The sequence below is a fragment of the Camelina sativa genome, chromosome 5 (genome assembly GCF_030686135.1).
Source record: "Camelina sativa cultivar CO46 ecotype springtype chromosome 5, ASM3068613v1".
In the NCBI taxonomy this organism is placed as follows: Eukaryota; Viridiplantae; Streptophyta; class Magnoliopsida; order Brassicales; family Brassicaceae; genus Camelina; species Camelina sativa.
This window is the reverse complement of record NC_141884.1, coordinates 64,697-83,611: the sequence shown is the minus strand read 5'-3', so window position 1 is coordinate 83,611 and position 18,915 is coordinate 64,697. Positions and strand designations below refer to the sequence as shown.

General features: G+C 40.7%; 5 protein-coding genes and 1 pseudogene across 10 annotated transcripts; 4 read left to right on the top strand and 2 right to left on the bottom strand.

Moving 5' to 3' along the window:
• The first annotated feature begins 35 nt into the window (after window positions 1-35).
• On the top strand, window positions 36-2,185 carry LOC104788717 (uncharacterized; annotated as a pseudogene). The gene is made up of 7 exons (XR_015558259.1): window positions 36-314; window positions 448-507; window positions 665-820; window positions 924-1,064; window positions 1,151-1,300; window positions 1,397-1,762; window positions 1,842-2,185. The product of XR_015558259.1 is annotated as an uncharacterized LOC104788717 (transcript).
• Window positions 2,186-2,924: 739 nt separating this feature from the next.
• LOC147943108 (uncharacterized) lies at window positions 2,925-3,846 on the top strand. The gene has a single exon (XM_087450173.1). The coding sequence runs from the start codon at window positions 3,119-3,121 to the stop codon at window positions 3,620-3,622; it is 504 nt and encodes a 167-aa protein (XP_087306299.1). The 5' UTR covers window positions 2,925-3,118; the 3' UTR covers window positions 3,623-3,846.
• A 665-nt stretch (window positions 3,847-4,511) lies between these two features.
• On the top strand, window positions 4,512-8,610 carry LOC104784497 (uncharacterized). Of its 5 annotated transcripts, none has more exons than XM_087512870.1 (12): window positions 4,512-4,974; window positions 5,090-5,174; window positions 5,376-5,506; window positions 5,603-5,720; window positions 6,137-6,282; window positions 6,378-6,585; window positions 7,017-7,091; window positions 7,189-7,305; window positions 7,547-7,591; window positions 7,665-7,763; window positions 7,872-7,935; window positions 8,332-8,610. In XM_087512870.1, the coding sequence occupies exons 1-11, from the start codon at window positions 4,685-4,687 to the stop codon at window positions 7,890-7,892; spliced, it is 1,335 nt and encodes a 444-aa protein (XP_087368996.1). In that variant the 5' UTR covers window positions 4,512-4,684; the 3' UTR covers window positions 7,893-7,935; window positions 8,332-8,610. The 5 variants fall into 5 exon arrangements, with proteins under 5 accessions (XP_087368996.1, XP_087368993.1, XP_087368995.1 ...); XM_087512867.1 differs by having other exon boundaries at window positions 8,304-8,610; XM_087512869.1 differs by having other exon boundaries at window positions 8,275-8,610.
• A 5-nt stretch (window positions 8,611-8,615) lies between these two features.
• On the top strand, window positions 8,616-14,433 carry LOC104784496 (sister-chromatid cohesion protein 3). The gene is made up of 21 exons (XM_087512864.1): window positions 8,616-8,868; window positions 8,951-9,155; window positions 9,296-9,408; window positions 9,547-9,639; window positions 9,738-9,901; window positions 9,988-10,224; window positions 10,341-10,485; window positions 10,575-10,753; window positions 10,849-10,994; window positions 11,082-11,209; window positions 11,318-11,494; window positions 11,725-11,886; window positions 11,973-12,173; window positions 12,251-12,388; window positions 12,476-12,670; window positions 12,783-12,927; window positions 13,015-13,121; window positions 13,241-13,378; window positions 13,479-13,744; window positions 13,827-13,951; window positions 14,077-14,433. Exons 1-21 carry the CDS (start codon window positions 8,842-8,844, stop codon window positions 14,301-14,303), a joined length of 3,318 nt encoding a protein of 1,105 aa, XP_087368990.1. The 5' UTR covers window positions 8,616-8,841; the 3' UTR covers window positions 14,304-14,433.
• On the bottom strand, window positions 14,388-16,315 carry LOC104788715 (protein SLOW WALKER 1). Its single transcript, XM_087512865.1, has one exon. The coding sequence runs from the start codon at window positions 16,118-16,120 to the stop codon at window positions 14,519-14,521; it is 1,602 nt and encodes a 533-aa protein (XP_087368991.1). The 5' UTR covers window positions 16,121-16,315; the 3' UTR covers window positions 14,388-14,518.
• A 253-nt stretch (window positions 16,316-16,568) lies between these two features.
• LOC104784495 (pentatricopeptide repeat-containing protein At2g48000) lies at window positions 16,569-18,789 on the bottom strand. The gene is made up of 2 exons (XM_010509523.3): window positions 18,226-18,789; window positions 16,569-18,114 (listed from the first exon to the last, which is right to left on the bottom strand). Exons 1-2 carry the CDS (start codon window positions 18,526-18,528, stop codon window positions 16,966-16,968), a joined length of 1,452 nt encoding a protein of 483 aa, XP_010507825.1. The 5' UTR covers window positions 18,529-18,789; the 3' UTR covers window positions 16,569-16,965.
• Window positions 18,790-18,915: the final 126 nt, after the last annotated feature.

The window sequence follows — 18,915 nt, the reverse complement described above, 5'->3', positions numbered from 1 at the left end:
CACACCGGACCTACCTCAATCGTTAGAAACCCCTAATGGTTCAGATCGGATCTGAAACCTCTACCGATTACTGCGACATCGAAGATGGATGGCAGATAAAGGTCTCGAAGCACTATCACAACCGTGATTTTAGGGCCTATGGCGGCGTTTTCAGCAAGATTGTTCCGAATGAAAGCCTAGCTAACAAAAACGTCTTCCGTGTACTGATGGTGGATGAGGAAACTGAAAAGCCGATTTTGTCTTTATCCGAAGCCGCGGCAAAGATCGATCCCTCTCATCTTGCGGCTTTCCTCGCCGCAAAGACGGAGAAGAAGGTAAGTGAATGCAGATTGGCTCTCGATCCCATTTGTTTAATCGATATCGATAACACTAACAACACAAATCAAATTTTTTTTTTTTTTAATATTTTCGTTGGTTGGTTGGTTGGTTGGTTGGTTGTTAACACAGGGTGCTCCCAATCGTTACTTATGGGCATTTTACTATTATCTTAAGAGGGCTTTTTCCCAAGTATCATTACCATATGGGTCAAGTTGTTAAAGACATTGCCTTTGTCCATGCTGATCAATGACCATGTGAGCCCCCCCTTTTTCTCTGTGAGATTTTCAAAGTCTCTAGCTTAATTAGAAGAAGCTGATGATTCTCTTAACTAATGGATGATGAACAGGTTTCATTATGTCTTATTCCTGTATCTGTCTACGACACATCAGTCCATTGGATCAAGAATCTTCTAAATGATTCAACCTTGAATTTCGTTGATTGGGCGCTTGATGGTATTCTCACCGATTGGGAATCAGAACAACAAGGACTCGAGTCTAACGCTGTAAAACCGCATTCACTTTTTTCGCGATTGTGTATTCAGTTTGTTACCTTTTGTTTCTCTCTAACTACTCCCATTGTGTTGCTTGTCCTTGTTTTACGATTAGGTGCCCACATTTGTTGGATTAGCCTTGGTATTGCGTAGTAGTAAGCCTGATGTTTTTACTACTGTTTTGCGGGAGCTGAGGTGGACACCTATGTATCAAGGCCAGGACAAGCTTCCGGTTCTAGTTTTGATACTGGCTCAGGTTTCTCTCTTTTTTTCCCCGGCCCTCCTTATGTGAACTAGGACCAAGAGTGTCCAAATTTGTGCTTTGTTTTTTTTTTCTTTTAGTTTTTGAACTGTAAAATTAATGGTGACAGGCCACCCACGGTGATTTCTCTGTAAAATCGAGCTGTTTGGGAGGAAGATCGGCTGATTCCACCTTCTTCATTTGAGACCTTGCTGCGGCTTACATTCCCTGCTTCATCCGCTAGAGTAAAGGTAAGCAAGCACTAGCTAGTATTCGAATTTTTATATATCAAAGGAGGACCAATACTGATCACAAGCATGCATGGTCTCTGTATATTTTGTGCACAGTCAACAAAGAGGTTTGAGGCAGTTTATCCCTTGTTGAAAGAAGTAGCCTTTGCACCAGAGAGTGCAACAGGAGGAAAGGCAGTGGAACAGATATTCACATTTTCTTTGAAATTAGCTGGAGAAGGTGTTGTTGTTACAGGAAATCCTGGTCTAGCCAAAGAAGCTGCAGCAATCGCTATCCGGTCTGTGACAGAACACGTTGATTGCTTTAACCACTGGGATATTCTCTATAAGGAGCATCTAGAAGCTAGCGTTGCTCTTCTTAGAAAGCTTGCAGACGAATGGAAGGATCATGCCCCTAAAGTATTATCATCACCAGGTGATACTCTCACTGTCAATCGAGCTATGAGTAGCTTCAGGCTTAAGGTATCGCATCTCTTTACTCTTGTTAGCTATATATATTTATTTTCATCTCTGGACCTGACCAGCGATGCGACGTTTGTAGAATGAAAAAGGCATCACAGAAGGAGGAGCCAATTGTTCACTTTACAAGGAAGCCGACGAGTCGTGCAAACTGATCTTGGGGAGACTCTCCCGTGAAAGTGGCTGCCTCAAAATAGCACCCATTACTGCTGTGGTTCTAGGAGCTGCATTTGCCGCTGCAGGAGGCGTTGCAGGAGCCGCTCTTGCTCTATGCTTACCACTAGCATAATGGGCGGCCACAAAATAACGCCCATTTCTTTTTAATTGTATATTTTTTAAAATTAACCTAGGCTAACTTGTTCATACATATGTAGTAGGTCAATTCGTTAGGTGTTTCATTTTGAATGATTATGTTTATTTGCGTGACGTGATTACTAATTGATTAATTGTATATTTCTTGCAAAAGATAGAGATGAACATTTTAAAAAATTCAATGAAGTACTTTTTTTCTTTTCATCTGACCTTAATTTAATTTGTCTCTCTGGCCCTGCTATTGATGATGATTACACAGAAAAGAGTTACACACACCCCAAAAAGTCAACAAAAAAATAAATCAAGATTTTGGAATTTTGTTTGCCACATTTCTGGTTTTGTTATCCACTCGCGTCGTTGCCCATCAAAATTAAACCCTAATTTCTATACGAAAGGGACACGGTAGGCACCAAAATCACGACCATTGATCAATGAATGAATGAATGATCATTTGCTTAAAAATCTAATTAGAGTAACAACAGGCTAAAACAACACGGGAGTATCGCGTATGATGTTGGTAATAGATAAAAAAAAATATGTATAGTAGATGAAATGATTTGGGTTCATGAATCTCAATCTCAATGTTGAGTGAGAGAACTTGAATGAATTAGCCTGACAAGTGACAAACCAAAAAAAAAAAAAACTCTAGTAATAGATTTTTTTGACACATGGACTTTGTGTCTCAGTTTTGTTTGGTCTTTCTAGAAGACTTGTTGAAACCGGTGGAAAAAAAAAGAAAAATGCATAATAACGCTCGCTCGACTTTTCTTTATATATCACACTATTTTTATTTTTGGTGAAAGAAGGCACGTTGTTGTAGAGTTTAAATGTATTTTTTTTTTCTTTTTAATTTTATACACCGCCCTTCTAGAAACCCAACCCCACAGACAGAGTGACTCGCACGTCATTTGCTTACAAACTCCAGTCTTCTGCAGCCAATGAATCACGGATTACAAATTTACAAAAGTGCTCCTCCTCCTAAATATACAAACAACAACAACAAAAAAAAATAAAAATAAAGCATTTCTATATTTGTCGTCAATAACAATGGCCACTTTTGTTTACATATATATATTATGTTTCTTGACGGAATTCTCTGTTTATAGGACAAATAAAGAAGAAGAGAACAGAAGGACGACCAACAACAAGAAAAGAAAGATGAATTATAATATCACAACCAAAAACGTTTTAGATGTGTCAGCGTTCTTGCTCTTAGAAGCATCCGCAGATTCCGAAGCTGGCCACGACGGCGTTGACGATGATAAATGCGTTAAGGATATAGATGATGATGATGATGATGAGTCTTGTAGTGCCAGTTGTTCGTGCGAGACGTCTTGTGTAACGTGGACGAGTCACACACCAAATCGTCGGTTAGAAGATACGGTGAAGAAAGAGAGAGATGCCGCAGAGGAAGAAGAAGAAGACGACGGAGAAGGAGAGGTGAATAGCTACATAAGATCATGTGGAAGAAGCCAAGGCGAAAATCTGGCCGTGGTGATCAGTGAGATGGATCAAAGTCGAATGTTCTGGGAAGCTTGTCTCGCATCTTGATCTGTCTTTTTTTTTTTTTTTTTTTTTCTCTCAGCATGCAACAACAGCAGAGAGAAAGCAAAATATCTAGATTAATTAGCGTGTTCTTGTCTGGGTTTTTTTTTTTTTTTTTTTTTTAGCTTATTCCCTTTTAATTAATGCACATCTATATATGAATTGTTGTTGTTGTTGTATCGACTACCCCTGTTAACATATAATTAATTAGTCGATACTAGATGTGCACCCCCGGCCCTCTCTTTATTTATCTTGCAATAATGTATAATAAACTCCAAACAACAATATACATCGTCAACTGTGAAAACGGAAGGGCAGCGCAACCATCGATTGAACCACGAGACAAGGCATGACGTGAAATCTCTTTTTTTTTTTTTTTTTTTTTTTTGTCAAGAACAAAGAAGTGGTCTAATTAAGGGATTGGTGGGAGATTCTGAAAAAGTAGCAAACAACTAGCTGGCGGTAGAATAGTGAGACATCAGTTGTGCACTGGTTTGGTTTGGTTTATTTCCTTGTAAAGAATGTTATACTAATTTACTAATTAATGCTCACCCGATCAAATCAAAAATAAAACCCAATGTCTTTTTTTTTTTCTTGGGTTTGAAATTAACATCGATTCCCAATACTGTATTATAAAAAGAGAAACATAAATATTCCATGGCTAAACAAAGCCAAAGAAGAAGAACAAAAAGAAGAAAAGATTGGTAGTTTTTTACTATATTTATTTTTGTCTTTATTGACCAATAAAGCAAAGTAACTTCTCCCCTTTATTTTTTTTTTTTGGATATTTATTTGATAGTGGTATGCTACTTTTTTGTTTGTTTGTTTAGTTGCTTTTTTTTTTTTTTTAATTTATGACCAACAAATAATATGCTTGTTACTTTTTAATCCCATTGTAACAGATAAACTATAAATCAATCACCAGGAGATAATTAATGCTAGTTTGTTGGATCGACGAGTGTCATGGGCCAATATTGTGAGGCCTAATAAAGAGAGAGCGGCCCATTAACAGATTTATTAATACAAAGGAAAAGGGGTAAAATAGGAAGGAAGACAAAAAAAAAAGAAATGAGCGCGACGCAGACGCAGACGCAGGGACCGCACTCGCTGGCCTTCAGGGTGATGCGACTGTGCAAACCTTCTTTCCACGTGGATCCACCCCTCCGTATTGACCCTTTCGATCTTCTCGCCGGCGAGGATTTCTCCGACGATCCCTCATCCGCCTCCTTGTTCCGCCGCCACGTGTCTTCTGCCGACTCCCTCGACTCCGATCTCAGTTACCGTAACAGATTCCTCCTTAACCATCCTACCGATCCCATCGGTCTCTCTGGTCTTCTGCTCCTTCCTCAGTCCTTCGGGTTCTCTCTCTTTCTCTCTATCACACACATTTATTCTCCTGTTGTATTCAATTGATGTACCTCTATGTGTCGTCGTCTGATTCGGATTTTGTTGTTGTTGTTGTTGTTGTTGCAGAGCGATCTATCTCGGAGAAACATTCTGTAGCTATATCAGCGTCAACAATAGTTCCACTTCCGAAGTTCGGGATGTTACCATTAAGGTTCCTCCTCACCTTCATTCTTTTTGTTTTGTTTTCCAGTGTGTATTGTGCGATCTTTACTTAAGTTAAACCATTATAAGTGCGTGCCTAGTAGTATTAGACATCTTCTTCTTGCTCTTCATTGTTATTTCACTGCTTCTTCTTCTTGGACCAAATTCATTACTCATGTATCTCTTATTCTATATATATATGTATTTGTAGGCAGAAATTCAGACAGAGAGGCAGAGGATTCTACTTCTTGATACATCCAAGTCTCCTGTTGAATCCATACGCACCGCCGGACGCTATGATTTCATTGTGGAACATGATGTCAAAGAGCTTGGAGCTCATACGTGTGTTCACTCTCTCACTCTCACTTTCTTTATGCTTCTTCTTCTTTGTCATTTTCTGTTTCTCCATGCCCATCGTAACCCCAATTCCTCTTTTAGGTTGGTCTGCTCTGCACTGTACAACGATGCTGATGGTGAGCGTAAATATCTTCCCCAGTTTTTCAAGTTTGTCGTCGCTAACCCACTTTCAGTGAGGACCAAGGTGATTTTTCTACTTGTCACACACACCATGATCCTTTTCTTTCTCGATTCCTTCACTCCCCTCTTCCCGAATTTCTAACTGTTGCATATTTCTGATGTGCAGGTTCGAGTTGTAAAGGTATGTTCGACTATGTTCTTTTTTGTCCGAAGCTTTAGTTTTTCCTCTACTTCTTTAATATGGTGCTTTACATGAATCATATACGGGAGGTTTGTACACAATTTGATGCATATTGCTTTGTCATTTTAATCACATATCTTTTATTCACGTTGGTTGGTAAAGCTTTTTTTTTTTAAACAGAAGAGTTGGTAGATTCACTGTTCCCGTCCTTATTTCCTGAACCTGCATTTCTTTTATTGTATTGGTTGTTGTAAAATCAAAATACGATCTCATGTGTTGTCCATTTTGGGAAACTCTTATATCTTTTACACCAGGAGACCACATTTTTAGAGGCTTGCATTGAGAACCATACAAAAGCTAACCTCTTTATGGACCAAGTTGATTTTGAACCTGCCAAGCAATGGACTGCTGTAAGATTACAAAATGAAGATTGCCATTCAACAGAAGATCCTCCAGCCAGGTCTGTCAGATTTTCCCAGAATCGTTATGTGCATCATTAGCCACTTCATCTGTCAAAATCGTCCTAATTTTCTGTTCCACCTCTCTGTGTATCAGTGATCTCAGTGCATTGATACCTAAATCTCCAGTTATTATCCGTTCTGGCGGGGGTATCCACAACTATCTCTATAAGTTAAACCCATCTGCAGATGTTTTCGGGCCAACAAAATTCCAGGGAAGTAATATCCTGGGTAAATTTCAAATAACATGGCGCACAAATTTGGGTGAACCTGGTCGCTTACAAACACAACAAATCCTTGGTGCTGTAAGTTTATAATTTCTACTCTGTGAAAACATGACGTGAATGTGTTGATTGTTTTCTGCTCGGTTTATGCTCCAAGTCGGAATGTATTTGGTTTCCTAAGAGCTTTGAGATATTGCATCCATTTTTTGTTTCTGACACCAGTTCATATATAATCAATAGTCTTAAGTAAACAGACAACCTGGAGAAGCTAAGGCAGGGTATCTGTATGGTAGTCTTAGATTTGGTGGCAGTTAGAACAACTTAGGAAAATTCAGGTTGCACGAATATATCTTTATTTAGCAGTCCTATACACACTACCTTGCATTTTATATCTGACAAAAGCTTGCTTAATATAAAATTTCTGCATGTTCTTCTATGCTTCATATCGGATGCTCACCTCATCGTGTAACAAAGTTCCTTCATTGTAACTACTACTATTTGTTTTCTTTCAGCCAGTCAGCCGTAAAGAGATTAATATGCGAGTTGTAGAGGTTCCAGCTGTTATACACTTAAATAGACCCTTTCTGGTAATACAACTGTTTGTTCTCTCTAATGTTTGTTAAACCCAAATATTTAATTGAATTTACAGTGGATTTAAACTTAGTGTATACTATTTTCTCATAGGCTTTCTTGAATCTCACAAACCAAACTGATAGGCAACTGGGACCGTTTGAGGTCTCACTGTCACAAGATGAATCGCAAATGGAGAAGCCGGTTGGTATCAATGGTCTCCAGGCTCTGGTAACATATCTGAATTTTCTGTATTCCTACTGTGAATCTTCTGTCTTATAAGGTCACCACAATTAAGGAAGCATAGACGGTTAGAACTTTGCGCACACATACACTGTATCAGTATTGTGAATCACGTGTTGGATATGCAATGCGTATTGCACCCAAAACCTTGGCAATTGTTAGTTGAAGCTGTTTCACCACTATACCGCTTTTATTATACTGGGAACTGACACCAGTGAAACTCTTGCAGATGTTACCCAGGATCGAGGCATTTGGCTCCAATGATTTCCAATTGGTATGACCAACTGACCACCTCCACAGTGCTCTCATCCTTTTAAGAACGTAAAACCTTATCTGTATATTTGCAGAATCTTATTGCCTCCAAACTGGGAGTCCAAAAAATCGCTGGGATCACAGCGTTGGACACAAGGGAGAAGAAAACCTACGAACTTGTTCCAGAGATGGAGGTCAGTGTACTTTTTATTTTTTAATTCTGGGCTTCCCACTCTTTAGTTACCAACAGGATATTGATTTCACCAGTATGGATATTGTTGTCGTTGGTAATTTCACTGCAGATATTTGTAGAGTCGGACTAATTTCTCAGACAGCCTCCGAGTGGTGCTCTTCCTCCCTCCACAGGTTTTGTTAATGCACTTTTCTGTTGCGTTCAAATTTTTGTTTATTAGTATAAAATGATTTGGCTGTCTTTCTTAAAGGACTATTTTTTTAAAAAAGGCTTTAACATGTGTAATATTTATGTATTGTCGTTTGTATCTTGTTGCAAACCATTGTACTTTTCCTGTTTGAACATGTTAATTCAAAACTGTTTGGTGTAAAGCATGTTTTTTTTATAGATAATTGATTGTTGATGGAATCATTACATTCGTCGGCAATGTGTATACAGAAATACATACAAGTACAATCGTTTGCTTAGCCTGAGATACAAATAAAAAGATGATACTATTGTTTATTATCCAGCCTTCTCCAAACTTTTTCAATCAATTCAGTTAAAGCAGCAATGGTATCCGACCCTAGGCCCGTCAAACTGAAGGAGAGAACCGGAGCAGCCGAGGGAGGATGCGGGATGTGAAAATGGAGGATCTCAGATTTTACAGTGCTACTACTCGACTGGTCTGGAGGGCTATGCGTTGCTCATCGAACCAAAAATGGCCAACAATTGCTGATTTGTTTGTACATCATTATTAGTCCCTTTGATGGGCCCAGATTTACAAACTTGCAAAATCTAGTCTCGTGTAACTCTAAATTTGGTGGCTAATTTAAATTTATGGAAATAAACTATCAAATTTTCTCAAAGCTTCAATTTATGAATTTTAAATTAATTCTTTGACAAGAAAAATAAAATAAAAATAAAATAAATAGAAATGTTAAAAGGGGAAGAGACTAGTAGTCTGTCTCAGTGAATTTTATCGGTCGTCGTCATTACTCAGCAGTAGTCAATTGGGCGGGAGAGGTTTTTTATTTCATCCAAAGTTGAGGAAACCCTAAAGCTAGTAGGCTAAGGAATCGGAATCTGTCTGCAACACCATGGAAGACTCTCCTCCTCAAGGCCAGGTGAGTCTCTCTCTTTCCTCGTTTCCTCTTATTTTGATTTGGGAATTTTCTGATTTTTCCATGGATGGGCGTGCGTGTGTAGAAAAGGAGTAGAGATCGGGATCAGGATGACGACAGCGGCGGTGGTGAGGAGGCCGGAAAGGCTGACGTCAGCGGCGGAGTGAATCAGGAGCGGAGCGTCAGTGAGGCCAGCGACCAGGATGCTGCTTCTCCTGACGACGATTTCCAGGAAACCCGTCCCAAGCCCAAGCGTAGTCGCACCCTTCCTCCTCAACAGAATCTCATTGGTAACCCTACACTCCCAATTTTGCTCTATTTTGGTGTTCGAGATCTGGGCCTTAGTTCAATTTCATTGATTACTTCTTGTTTTGGCTAGATTCGTACTCTTAGCTTTTCCTTATTCCCTTTTCATTTTTTTTTTCAACAGAGGTTGTCAAAGGCAACGGGGATCTTATCCCTAAAGCCGTGAAGATTTGGGTTGAAAGATATGAAGACTCTCCCAGACTTGCTACCACTGAGCTCTTGTCAATGCTCTTTGAGGTAACTCGAACTTAATTATCTACTTTCCTCTTGTTCCGTTATATTTCAGTCTGCTAGTTCCGGGCATCTCTCGTCGCTGATTGAACCATATGTTTTAAGTCTAACCATATCATTACCTCCGTCTTATGGATTTTGTAGGCTTGCGGTGCTAAGTACTCCATCAAGGAAGAACTCCTTGATGAGACTGATGTTGATGATGTTGTCGTTGCCCTTGTTAATCTCGCTAGAGCGGTATAGGATTGCTCCCTTCTTTCTTTTTCTTTTTTGACTATTTCATTTATACTTTTTGCTTCATAAGAATATTCTTTTGATTTTCGGTTTGCCTATAGGGGGAGGTTGAAGATTATCAGAGTTCGAGAAAGAAGGAACTCAAGAATTTCAAAGAAAATCTTGTTTCATTCTGGGATAATTTGATTATCGAGTGCCAGAATGGACCTTTGTTTGATAAAGTCTTGTTCGACAAGTGCATGGACTACATTATCGCTCTGTCATGGTTTGTCTTCCAACATTACAAATATATGTGGTTACAATGTGGCTCATAGAATTCTATTCATAGATTGTCTTTCTTTCCTATTGCAGTACTCCACCTAGAGTTTACCGCCAAACTGCCACGCTAATGGGCCTCCAACTAGTCACATCTTTCATTTCTGTAGCAAACACACTCGGTTCACAGCGAGAAACCACCCAAAGACAATTGAATGCTGAAAGCAAAAAAAGAGCTGACGGGCCTCGTGTAGATTCCCTCAACAAACGGTTGTCTGTTACTCATGAACAGATAACTACACTGGAGGACATGATGCGAAAGATTTTCACTGGGTAAGATTGAATACCGATTATGCTATCAGCTAAGTATTACACCCCCGCAAAACAAAAAGAGTTGAAAAGAAATGGATACTTGCTGACTCAAATCATTATTACATCTTGTGTTGAAGGTTGTTTGTACACCGATATCGAGATATTGATAACAATATTCGGATGTCATGCATTCAGTCTCTGGGCATTTGGATTTTGTCTTATCCGTCTCTCTTCTTACAAGATTTGTACTTAAAATATCTTGGATGGACGCTTAATGACAAAGTAAGCTCCTTTTCCCCCTCTTCAAGAATTATTAAATATCTGTTCGTAATAGTCATTGATCTTCTCTGTGTTTATTGAATTATCCAAAGCATCCTGGAGTGAGGAAAGCTTCTCTCTTGGCACTGCGAAAACTCTATGAGATAGATGAAAACGTCCCCACCCTTGGTCTATTCACTGAGAGATTTTCCAGTCGAATGATCGAGATGGCTGATGATGTTGATATGTCTGCAGCTGTTTGTGCTATCGGGCTTGTAAAGCAACTGCTAAGGTATTCCCCCTCAAGATAATTTTCCCTACCAAAGCTTCACCACAAATTTGTTGAAATGCCATGAGTTAAAACCTGAGCTTTTTGTTGTTGTACAGACACCAGCTGATACCTGATGATGACCTAGGCCCTTTGTACGATTTGCTTATTGATCAACCTCAAGAAATCAGACGTGCGATAGGAGAGTTAGTGTATGACCACTTGATAGCACAGAAGTTTAACAGTTCTCCATCGAGTCTTACAGGTTTTTCCCTGTGATAGTCCAAGTCCTTGGCAGTAGAGTTTCTTTTACTCTTAGAACTAGGTTCAGAGTTATTACATCATTTTTCAGGTCATGAAGATTCTTCCTCTGAGATCCATATCTTCAGAATGTTACAAATATTACGGGAGTTCTCCACAGATCCGATTCTAAGTGTTTATGTAATTGATGATGTTTGGGAGTACATGAAGGCCATGAAGGTAGAGTTTAAGAGAAATTACTATTCACTATTGCACGTTAATTTTATAGTTTTGACGTGTACCTTCTACAGTTTTTATATCATCTTCATGATGCTGCTTTTCTTACAGGACTGGAAGTGTATCATCTCTATGCTTTTGGATCAGAATCCTCGGACTGGGTCTACTACTGATGAGGACTCAACAAACTTGATCAGACTTCTGTTTGCGTCAATCAGAAAGGCTGTCGGGGAGAAGATAATTCCTTCAACGGATAATCGAAAGCAGTATCACAGTAAAGCTCAGCGAGTAAGATTATGTCTTTCTTCTTTCTGAGAAATTCTTGTTCTGATGATATGACGTTGTAGAAGCATGAGTACATATATTTTTGTTTTTTTTTGTTTCTTGAACTAAACTAGAAAGGACAAAATACAGTCAAAGGATCTTATAGGGCACTGTATTTCATTTGTGCTTCTTTGTACACTCTTTCCCTTTCAGTTATGAAGACAACGAATTTGATGTTTCAATGCTTTGAACAGGAAATGTTTGAAAACAATAGGAAAGACATAACGGTGGCCATGATGAAGAATTACCCACAGCTTCTACGTAAATTCATGGCTGACAAAGCCAAAGTGTCATCTTTGGTCGAGATTATTATGTTTATGAAACTTGAGCTCTATTCTCTTAAAAGGCAGGAGCAGGTACAAAAGTATTTTGTTTCTAAAATGATGCTTTTTTCCTTGTTATTCACCTTTCTCAGTGAAAATTACATTTTGTCCCGTTTCAGAGTTTTAAGGCTGCAGTCCGACTCATAAAGGATGCTTTTTTCAAACACGGGGAGAAGGAAACACTAAGATCTTGCGTCAAAGCTATAACATTTTGTGCGTCAGAAAGTAAAGGGGAGCTTCAAGATTTTTCCCGTGGGAAGCTTAAAGATCTTGAAGATGAGCTTTTAGAGAAACTTACTTCTGCAATTAAAGAAGTAAAGGTACACATTGCTTCCTTTGCCATCTATCTTCATACTCATCTTTATAGATGCAATTTTTACATCTGTTTCCTGTGCAGGATGGAAATGATGAATACTCCCTCCTTGTAAACCTGAAAAGGTTGTATGAGCTTCAATTGTTAAAGCCTGTGCTTGTTGAGAACATTTACGATGATATTGCTTTCGCGCTCCATAATTTCAGAAATTTGGACGAAGAGGTGCTTAAAAATTGGTTTTAGAGCTCTTACTATCTTTTTTTCTGTGTATCTCACATCTTAATAGAATAGTTGGTCATGGTTTCTTAGGTTATTTGTTTCCTGCTTCTGAATATGAAAATGTACGTGACGTGGTCTCTGCACTCCATCATTAATTGTGAAGCTGTCTCCGAAGCTTCCGTATCATCCCTTATATCAAAGCGCGATACCCTGTTTGAGGAGCTTTCGTACTTCCTGAATGGAATTGAGGAATCTAGGAAATATGGTATCCAATTATCTCTCAGGGTAAGACTCTTTGACATTCCAGTTTATTTACACATTTCATTCCGTATATGTGCTTGTCTTATCAAGGAATGAGTCACTTTTCACCTGAAAAATGAAGCCTTTAATCCTGCAGATCTGTGCTATACTTGGAGAAGAATGGTGTATGTTTAGAAAGTCAAATTTTGACTCAAGTAAACTTGAAAGATTAGGATACTGTCCTGATAGTGTTTTGCTTGAGAAATTTTGGAAACTCTGTGCAGAAATTTTTAACACCTCAGGTGACTCTTTGTTCTGATTTTCTACAAAACCCAGTCATTTCTTGATTTTCCGAATTACATATTAATTTTTGCCTGGCTTTGACACAGATGAGACAGATGAGGAGGATGAAAATAAGGACTACGCTGAAGAGACAAATATAGATGTTGCAGCCCTTGCTGCCTGCAAGTTGGTTATTAGTGATGTAGTGCCGAAGGTACTCACCAAGTGCATTTACATTGCTGCAATATCTTAGTTATGTACTGACACCTGCGATGTATTGATTGATGTCCACATATCATCAAAAAAAATTTAATGGATTCTTTTCTTTTGCAGGGCTATCTAGGACCAGAGATAATATCGCATCTTGGTATGCATGGACCTTGTGTAACAGGCATCATAAAGAATTTTATAACATGCTTAAGGAAAAAAGAAGATGACATCTCTAATATCTATCTGGAATCCTTGAAAAGGGTAAGCTTGGGACAAAGATGATATAATGGTCAACTATTATTTTCAGAAGATTCGAAGTTTTGTAGTCTTAGCAAATTGCTGACACTATGTAATTGGGCAGGCCTATCAACGGTATGCAACTGAACTTTCTAGTGGCGGTGAAGAATCCAGAGCAGAGAAATGTCTTGAAGTGTGCCGGGAGCTTGCAAGTGGGCTTTCAGGAATGTATATCGGTGCTGCTCGCAACAAATACAGATTGGAGATTTTGAGTGTGGTAAAGGAAGGTGTTGCGTATGTATTTAGGGACGCTCCAAAGCAACTGTTGTTTCTGGAAGTTGCTATCCTTCCATTTGCAACAAAACTCTCAGTGCCTGACATCGTTGACATGTAAGACTCACGACTTTCTGAGGAAGTAGGAAGCTCTCTACTAATAAATAACATTATATGTGCTCTTGTTTGCTCTGAACAGTAAGAGGGACGTTCAAGGGCGTATAGTGCATGTTAATACAGACGAAGATCCCAGCGGATGGCGTCCTTGCTTTACCTTCTTGGAGACCTTGGAGGAGAAATGCTTGAAAAACGAGGATTTACAAGGTATGTAATGTGCAGTCGCCAAGATCTGATTGGTTTAATCGATGCAGGTAGATGAGTATGATGTTATATGTCTGCAAACTTAGTCTCGGTTTATGATGATCCGTCCGTGTTGCAATTTTTCACAGACGACAAGGAAGCAGCAGCTGTAAGACGCAGGGGAAGGCCAAGAAAACGTCAGGAAACAGAGCGAAAGAGACTGTTTGATGAGGAAAGCGAAAGTGATGAGGATGAGTCTATCAGTGGCGGGTCAGACAGAGAAGATAAGATAGACGAGGACGCTCCTCTAATCGAGACGATTAGGTCTGCTGCACGACGGAGAGCGCTTAGGGGCGAACGGTCCAAGGGAGACTGACGGGTAAAGCTCTTATCATCAGTCTATATGTTCGTGGACATAATTAATGTATTTTAAAGTTTGCTTTAAGTTGATACAGTTATGGAACCCAACAAAACTGCTCTTTGTTATATAAATCCATCATTTCAAAGTTTAGATTACCATGACATATCATTAGCATAAAAAAAAAAACTGAAAGCATTAAAAAAGAAACAAACAAAACTTGCATTGATTCATCAACTCCTCCCAGCAATTCTCATCAGAGGAGCAAGAACACCCTGAATCTCTAGAAGAGACTGTTGTATCCTAATCTCCTGGTTAACCTCTCTCTTCAAGTTCCTGAGAAGTCCTTTAAATTCGTTTTTACCCTTGATGTCCTCAGCTCTCGTCTCCAAAACCTTCTTTGTCAATCCCATCAAGAATCCTGAATACCTCTGCACAGTGCAGTACCTTTGTAAGAAGCCTAGCAGCATTCCCAACTCGCTTTCCTCCATATTCGACACGCACTTCATCAACTTCCTCCTTGCCACTAATTCCTCCATCACTGCGACCACATTAGCCGGTTTCTTCTCCTCCAACACCGAGACCAGAGCCTCCTTGTGCCTGAACTTCTTCAACAGCTTATCGTGTCTTGTGAGCTTCAATCCTTTCTTCTCCTTGACCAAGTAATCCTCTTTGGATGGCTTCTCGCTCTGCCCTCTCTGGAAGTACCTGAAATACGTCGGCCTCAGCGCCCTTCTTCTAGTCTCATCCACTTGGCCCCTCACACTCCAAAGACTCAAACTCTTCTTCTCCCCCGCCGCATCTCTGCTGAGATTCTTCTTCTTCTTCTTGCCGGCAAAGACCATGCCGTTAGAGCCTCCGATCACGCGAGTGGAACCATCTGGGGAAAGGCAGAGAGACATGAGAGGAGCCGGAAACCTCATAGAGTAAGTCACCTTAGCTCTCCCGTAATCAAACACTTTCATGTATCCGTCCAAGGCAACGCTCACAAGTCGAGTCTCAGCAGAATCCATCCTGGCGACGCAGAGAGAGGTGACGGTCTTGTTGTGACTCTCCATGGAGCAAACCATCTTGCCGCCTCCGATCAAGTCCCAAACCTTGACGCTGTTACCACCAGCGGTAGCGATCATTCCACCGGAAGGCAGGTACACGACGTCCTCCACAGGGAGTCCATGGTTGATCTCGGCGATGCATTTGGACTTGTCGACTCTGGCGTCCCAAACCTTGACGGTGTGATCGTAAGAGCCAGTAATGAACATAGAATCGCTGACGGGGGAGCAATCACCGCAGCGGACATAGTCCTTGTGGCCAAGGAGATCCGAGACGACGGTTGATCCGGCGACATCCCAGTACTTGACGACTCCATCGTCGCCTCCGGAGAGCAAGTGAAGCTTGTCCTGAAAGGGATACTTGACGAACCGGACGGGCGCGGTGTGGGAGCGGAGGGTACGGAGAGCCATGCGTTGCTTGATGTCGAAGACCTGGACAGTGCCGGAGAGATCGCAGGCGGCGAAAAGAGCGCCGTCGGAACGGAAACAGACGGAGGAGACAACATCACGGAAGGAGAAGCGGCGGGAGGAGGAAAGAGAGAGGGAGGAAAAGAGGGAGACGGAGGCGGAGTGAGCTACGGCCAAGGAGTGAGGGTGGACAGGAGAGAAAGCCAAGGCGGAGACGGAGGAGACGAGATTAGGAACGGGGTGAGGTTTGAAGGAGGACCAGTATCTGGATTCTGGAGTCTCCGATTCGGAAACAGGTTTAGCCGTTGATTTTGGTTTCACTGGAAAAACCTTTGACACTTGATGCTCATTGAGCCGAACACGAAGCTCTTCCTCCATTTCAGTAGTACAGGACCCAACCAGCCAGCCAGTAGAGAGCTGTTCAAGTAGCTTTGAAGAAGAAGAAGAAGAAAGCAGCGCAGAGAGGAAGAAGGAGGAAGAGGCTGGTTTTAGGGTTTAAGCAATGGCTTTTTGTCCCCCGGGGCCGGGGGATTATTCAATTAGACCATTTCTTTCTTTTTTTCCTTTTAAAAACAAAACAGCAAAAATTGAAAACCCAAACCACCGATAAAGCCCACTATAACGTACTACATTAGTAAAAGCCCAATACTTCGATGAGATCCACACAGGCTTTTTGCTTTGAAGAGACAGACGAATGAATGATAGTAAAATCCAGTTTCCGTAGTGACTGAGCCGATAAGTATGTATGTTTTTTTTTGCTACCTGTGAATTTTATAATGTTGTATGTAATAACTGGAGAATGGTCTGCCAACATGACAAGCAAGGATTCTCACAAACACTATTTGTTGTATTAATGAAAGAATCAAGCAAACAAGGAAGCTGTTTGATACCTATCAACAGAAAGACAATGACAAAATAACAACTTACACTGTATACAACCAACAAACATCTGCCAATGGAGACATATATTAACTTCTTCTTTCAACAATGGTTTAATAATTCCTTTGCTAATCGAATCCCTCTGGATGTGAGAGAGTAATGCAGACAATCCTTCCTAACATAATGCTGCTGGTACTCATCTCTCTTCCAACATTTCAATTATGTATCCTATTTTCCCATAATTCCTACTCTACTGCTGAGAGATTCTTATCGGGTTTCACTATACTGCCCAGCTGAGCTAACATGCAAGGTATGTGAAGTCAACAATGAGGTTCTGAAAATTGCTACATCGTTCCTGATGCAGGGACAGTTATAGCTTCAGGTAGCTCTCGTGGGAAATCATGTCCATGCTTTAACATCATTCCTGCGACTTGATTGACCTTATGTTCCTGTCCATGCGTTGCGTATACTCTATGCAGAATGCAAAGAGTCTTCTTGGACCGGCTTATGTTAAAACTTTCCATTTCAGAGAGCGCATTTTCCATCTCTTTAAAACGCTTTTGAGTTCCATACATGAGCATTAAGCCATGGAACATCGACCTGCTCATTCTCCATCCAGCAGAGTGAGCACGCTGCACGAATTTGGCAAGCTTATCTACCGCATTGCACCTGAAGTAACTTGCCACAATGGATCTCATAATCCCATCTGTCTCTATCTGGAGCCCTTTTGTAATAGCCTGGTCTATGAAGTTCTCCATGGCGTGTAGATTATCATCTTGTCCATAGAGCTGTATCAAGAGCACATACAACCAAGGCTTGTAACTTTTCTTGGGAATAAGCTTACATAAAGTCTTGATTTTTCTGATCCTATCCTTGTCTGAACTCCTGTAGTATGCACATATCATGGACTCGAGCAACTTAATCTCATTCCTGTCAACGTGACGCTTCACAGCTTGATACATTTCCTCCATCCGAACCAGATTACCCGAGTTTGCATACCCTCTGAGCATCAGCAAGTAAGTGGCAAGGGTAGGCTTGACGAGGCCGCCATGCTTCATGATCTGAAAAGTTGATTCCATCTTATCCCAACTCCAAGCATAGATATACCCAGCGATCAAGTTGTTGTAGGTGCTGGAATCGGGAAGGATTTTGAGTTGTTGAAGCTGGAGGAAAACTGCTTCCATTCGATCAACCATAATCAAACGGCCATAAACTGAAATGAGGATGTTATAAGTTGAGACTGATGGGGTAGAGTGCTCTTCTTGAGCTTCAAAGTCAAGGAAGAGCTGCTTGCATTGATCAGCCAAACCATTCCACATGTAAGCACCCATCAAAGCATTGTAGACGGAGGTTGTCTTTGCAGACTCGTCAAACAAGGAAAGGGCCATATCCACATTCTTCAATCTACCAGAAATAGTAATACCCTTGGCGTATTCATCAGCAGTCATAGGAACCCCATCGCGTAGTGCCTTGTTTCTTCTCCAGTCGAAGACCTGCAAGGCAACACCACACAGCAGCAAATAAGGATTTAAAAAAACAAAACAAGAGAGTAAATTTCCTGAATTCGAATACAGAGAGAGAGAGAGAGAGAGTCAAAAGCTTACCACTTGAGACAAAACGGGCCACGGACGTAACTGGCGGAGGAGCTCAACAAATGCGGCGCCTTGGATTTTGGTCGACTCCAAAACAGTAGCAACCTTATCGGAATCGTGAGAGTAGCGCAACAATTGGTGTTTCAAGCCGGAAGTAAAATCAGAGGATTGATGGAAGGGAGGGTGTATAGGGGACCTGAAGAGGGTAAAGGAGAATGGGGTCAGAGTCTTCAATGTTGAAGAAGAGCCGCGAGATAGGCACAGCAGATCAGAGATTTGGGTTATCAGTGAGATTCTCCACATGCGCTTCTTCATGGAGACTTGAGTGATTGAGAGCTCGAGATCCCAAGTCGCGACATACGCACCTCTTCTTCCATCCACCGATCACCGTTGCTTGTTCGTAAGATTGGAACCACACCGTCGAGAGAGAGAGAGAGAGGTTTGTTCCTCGGCCCTTTTCCGTTCTAATGGGTTTCTTCAAACAGCTGTTTTTGGGCTTTTCAGTTATGAGGCCCATATGAAGAAACATTGTTCACTGATGTGCGTGCATTTGTAATTTGATTAGTTTCATTGGTCAAATGGAATATACGGGGGACTCGGTGTTTATTTATGGCCGGCCGCCATCACGTCACGTGTAGAGTAGTATAAGTTGTAGTAATTGTGAGCAGCTATGTATGAACAAGACTTGACTGTTCCCAATCC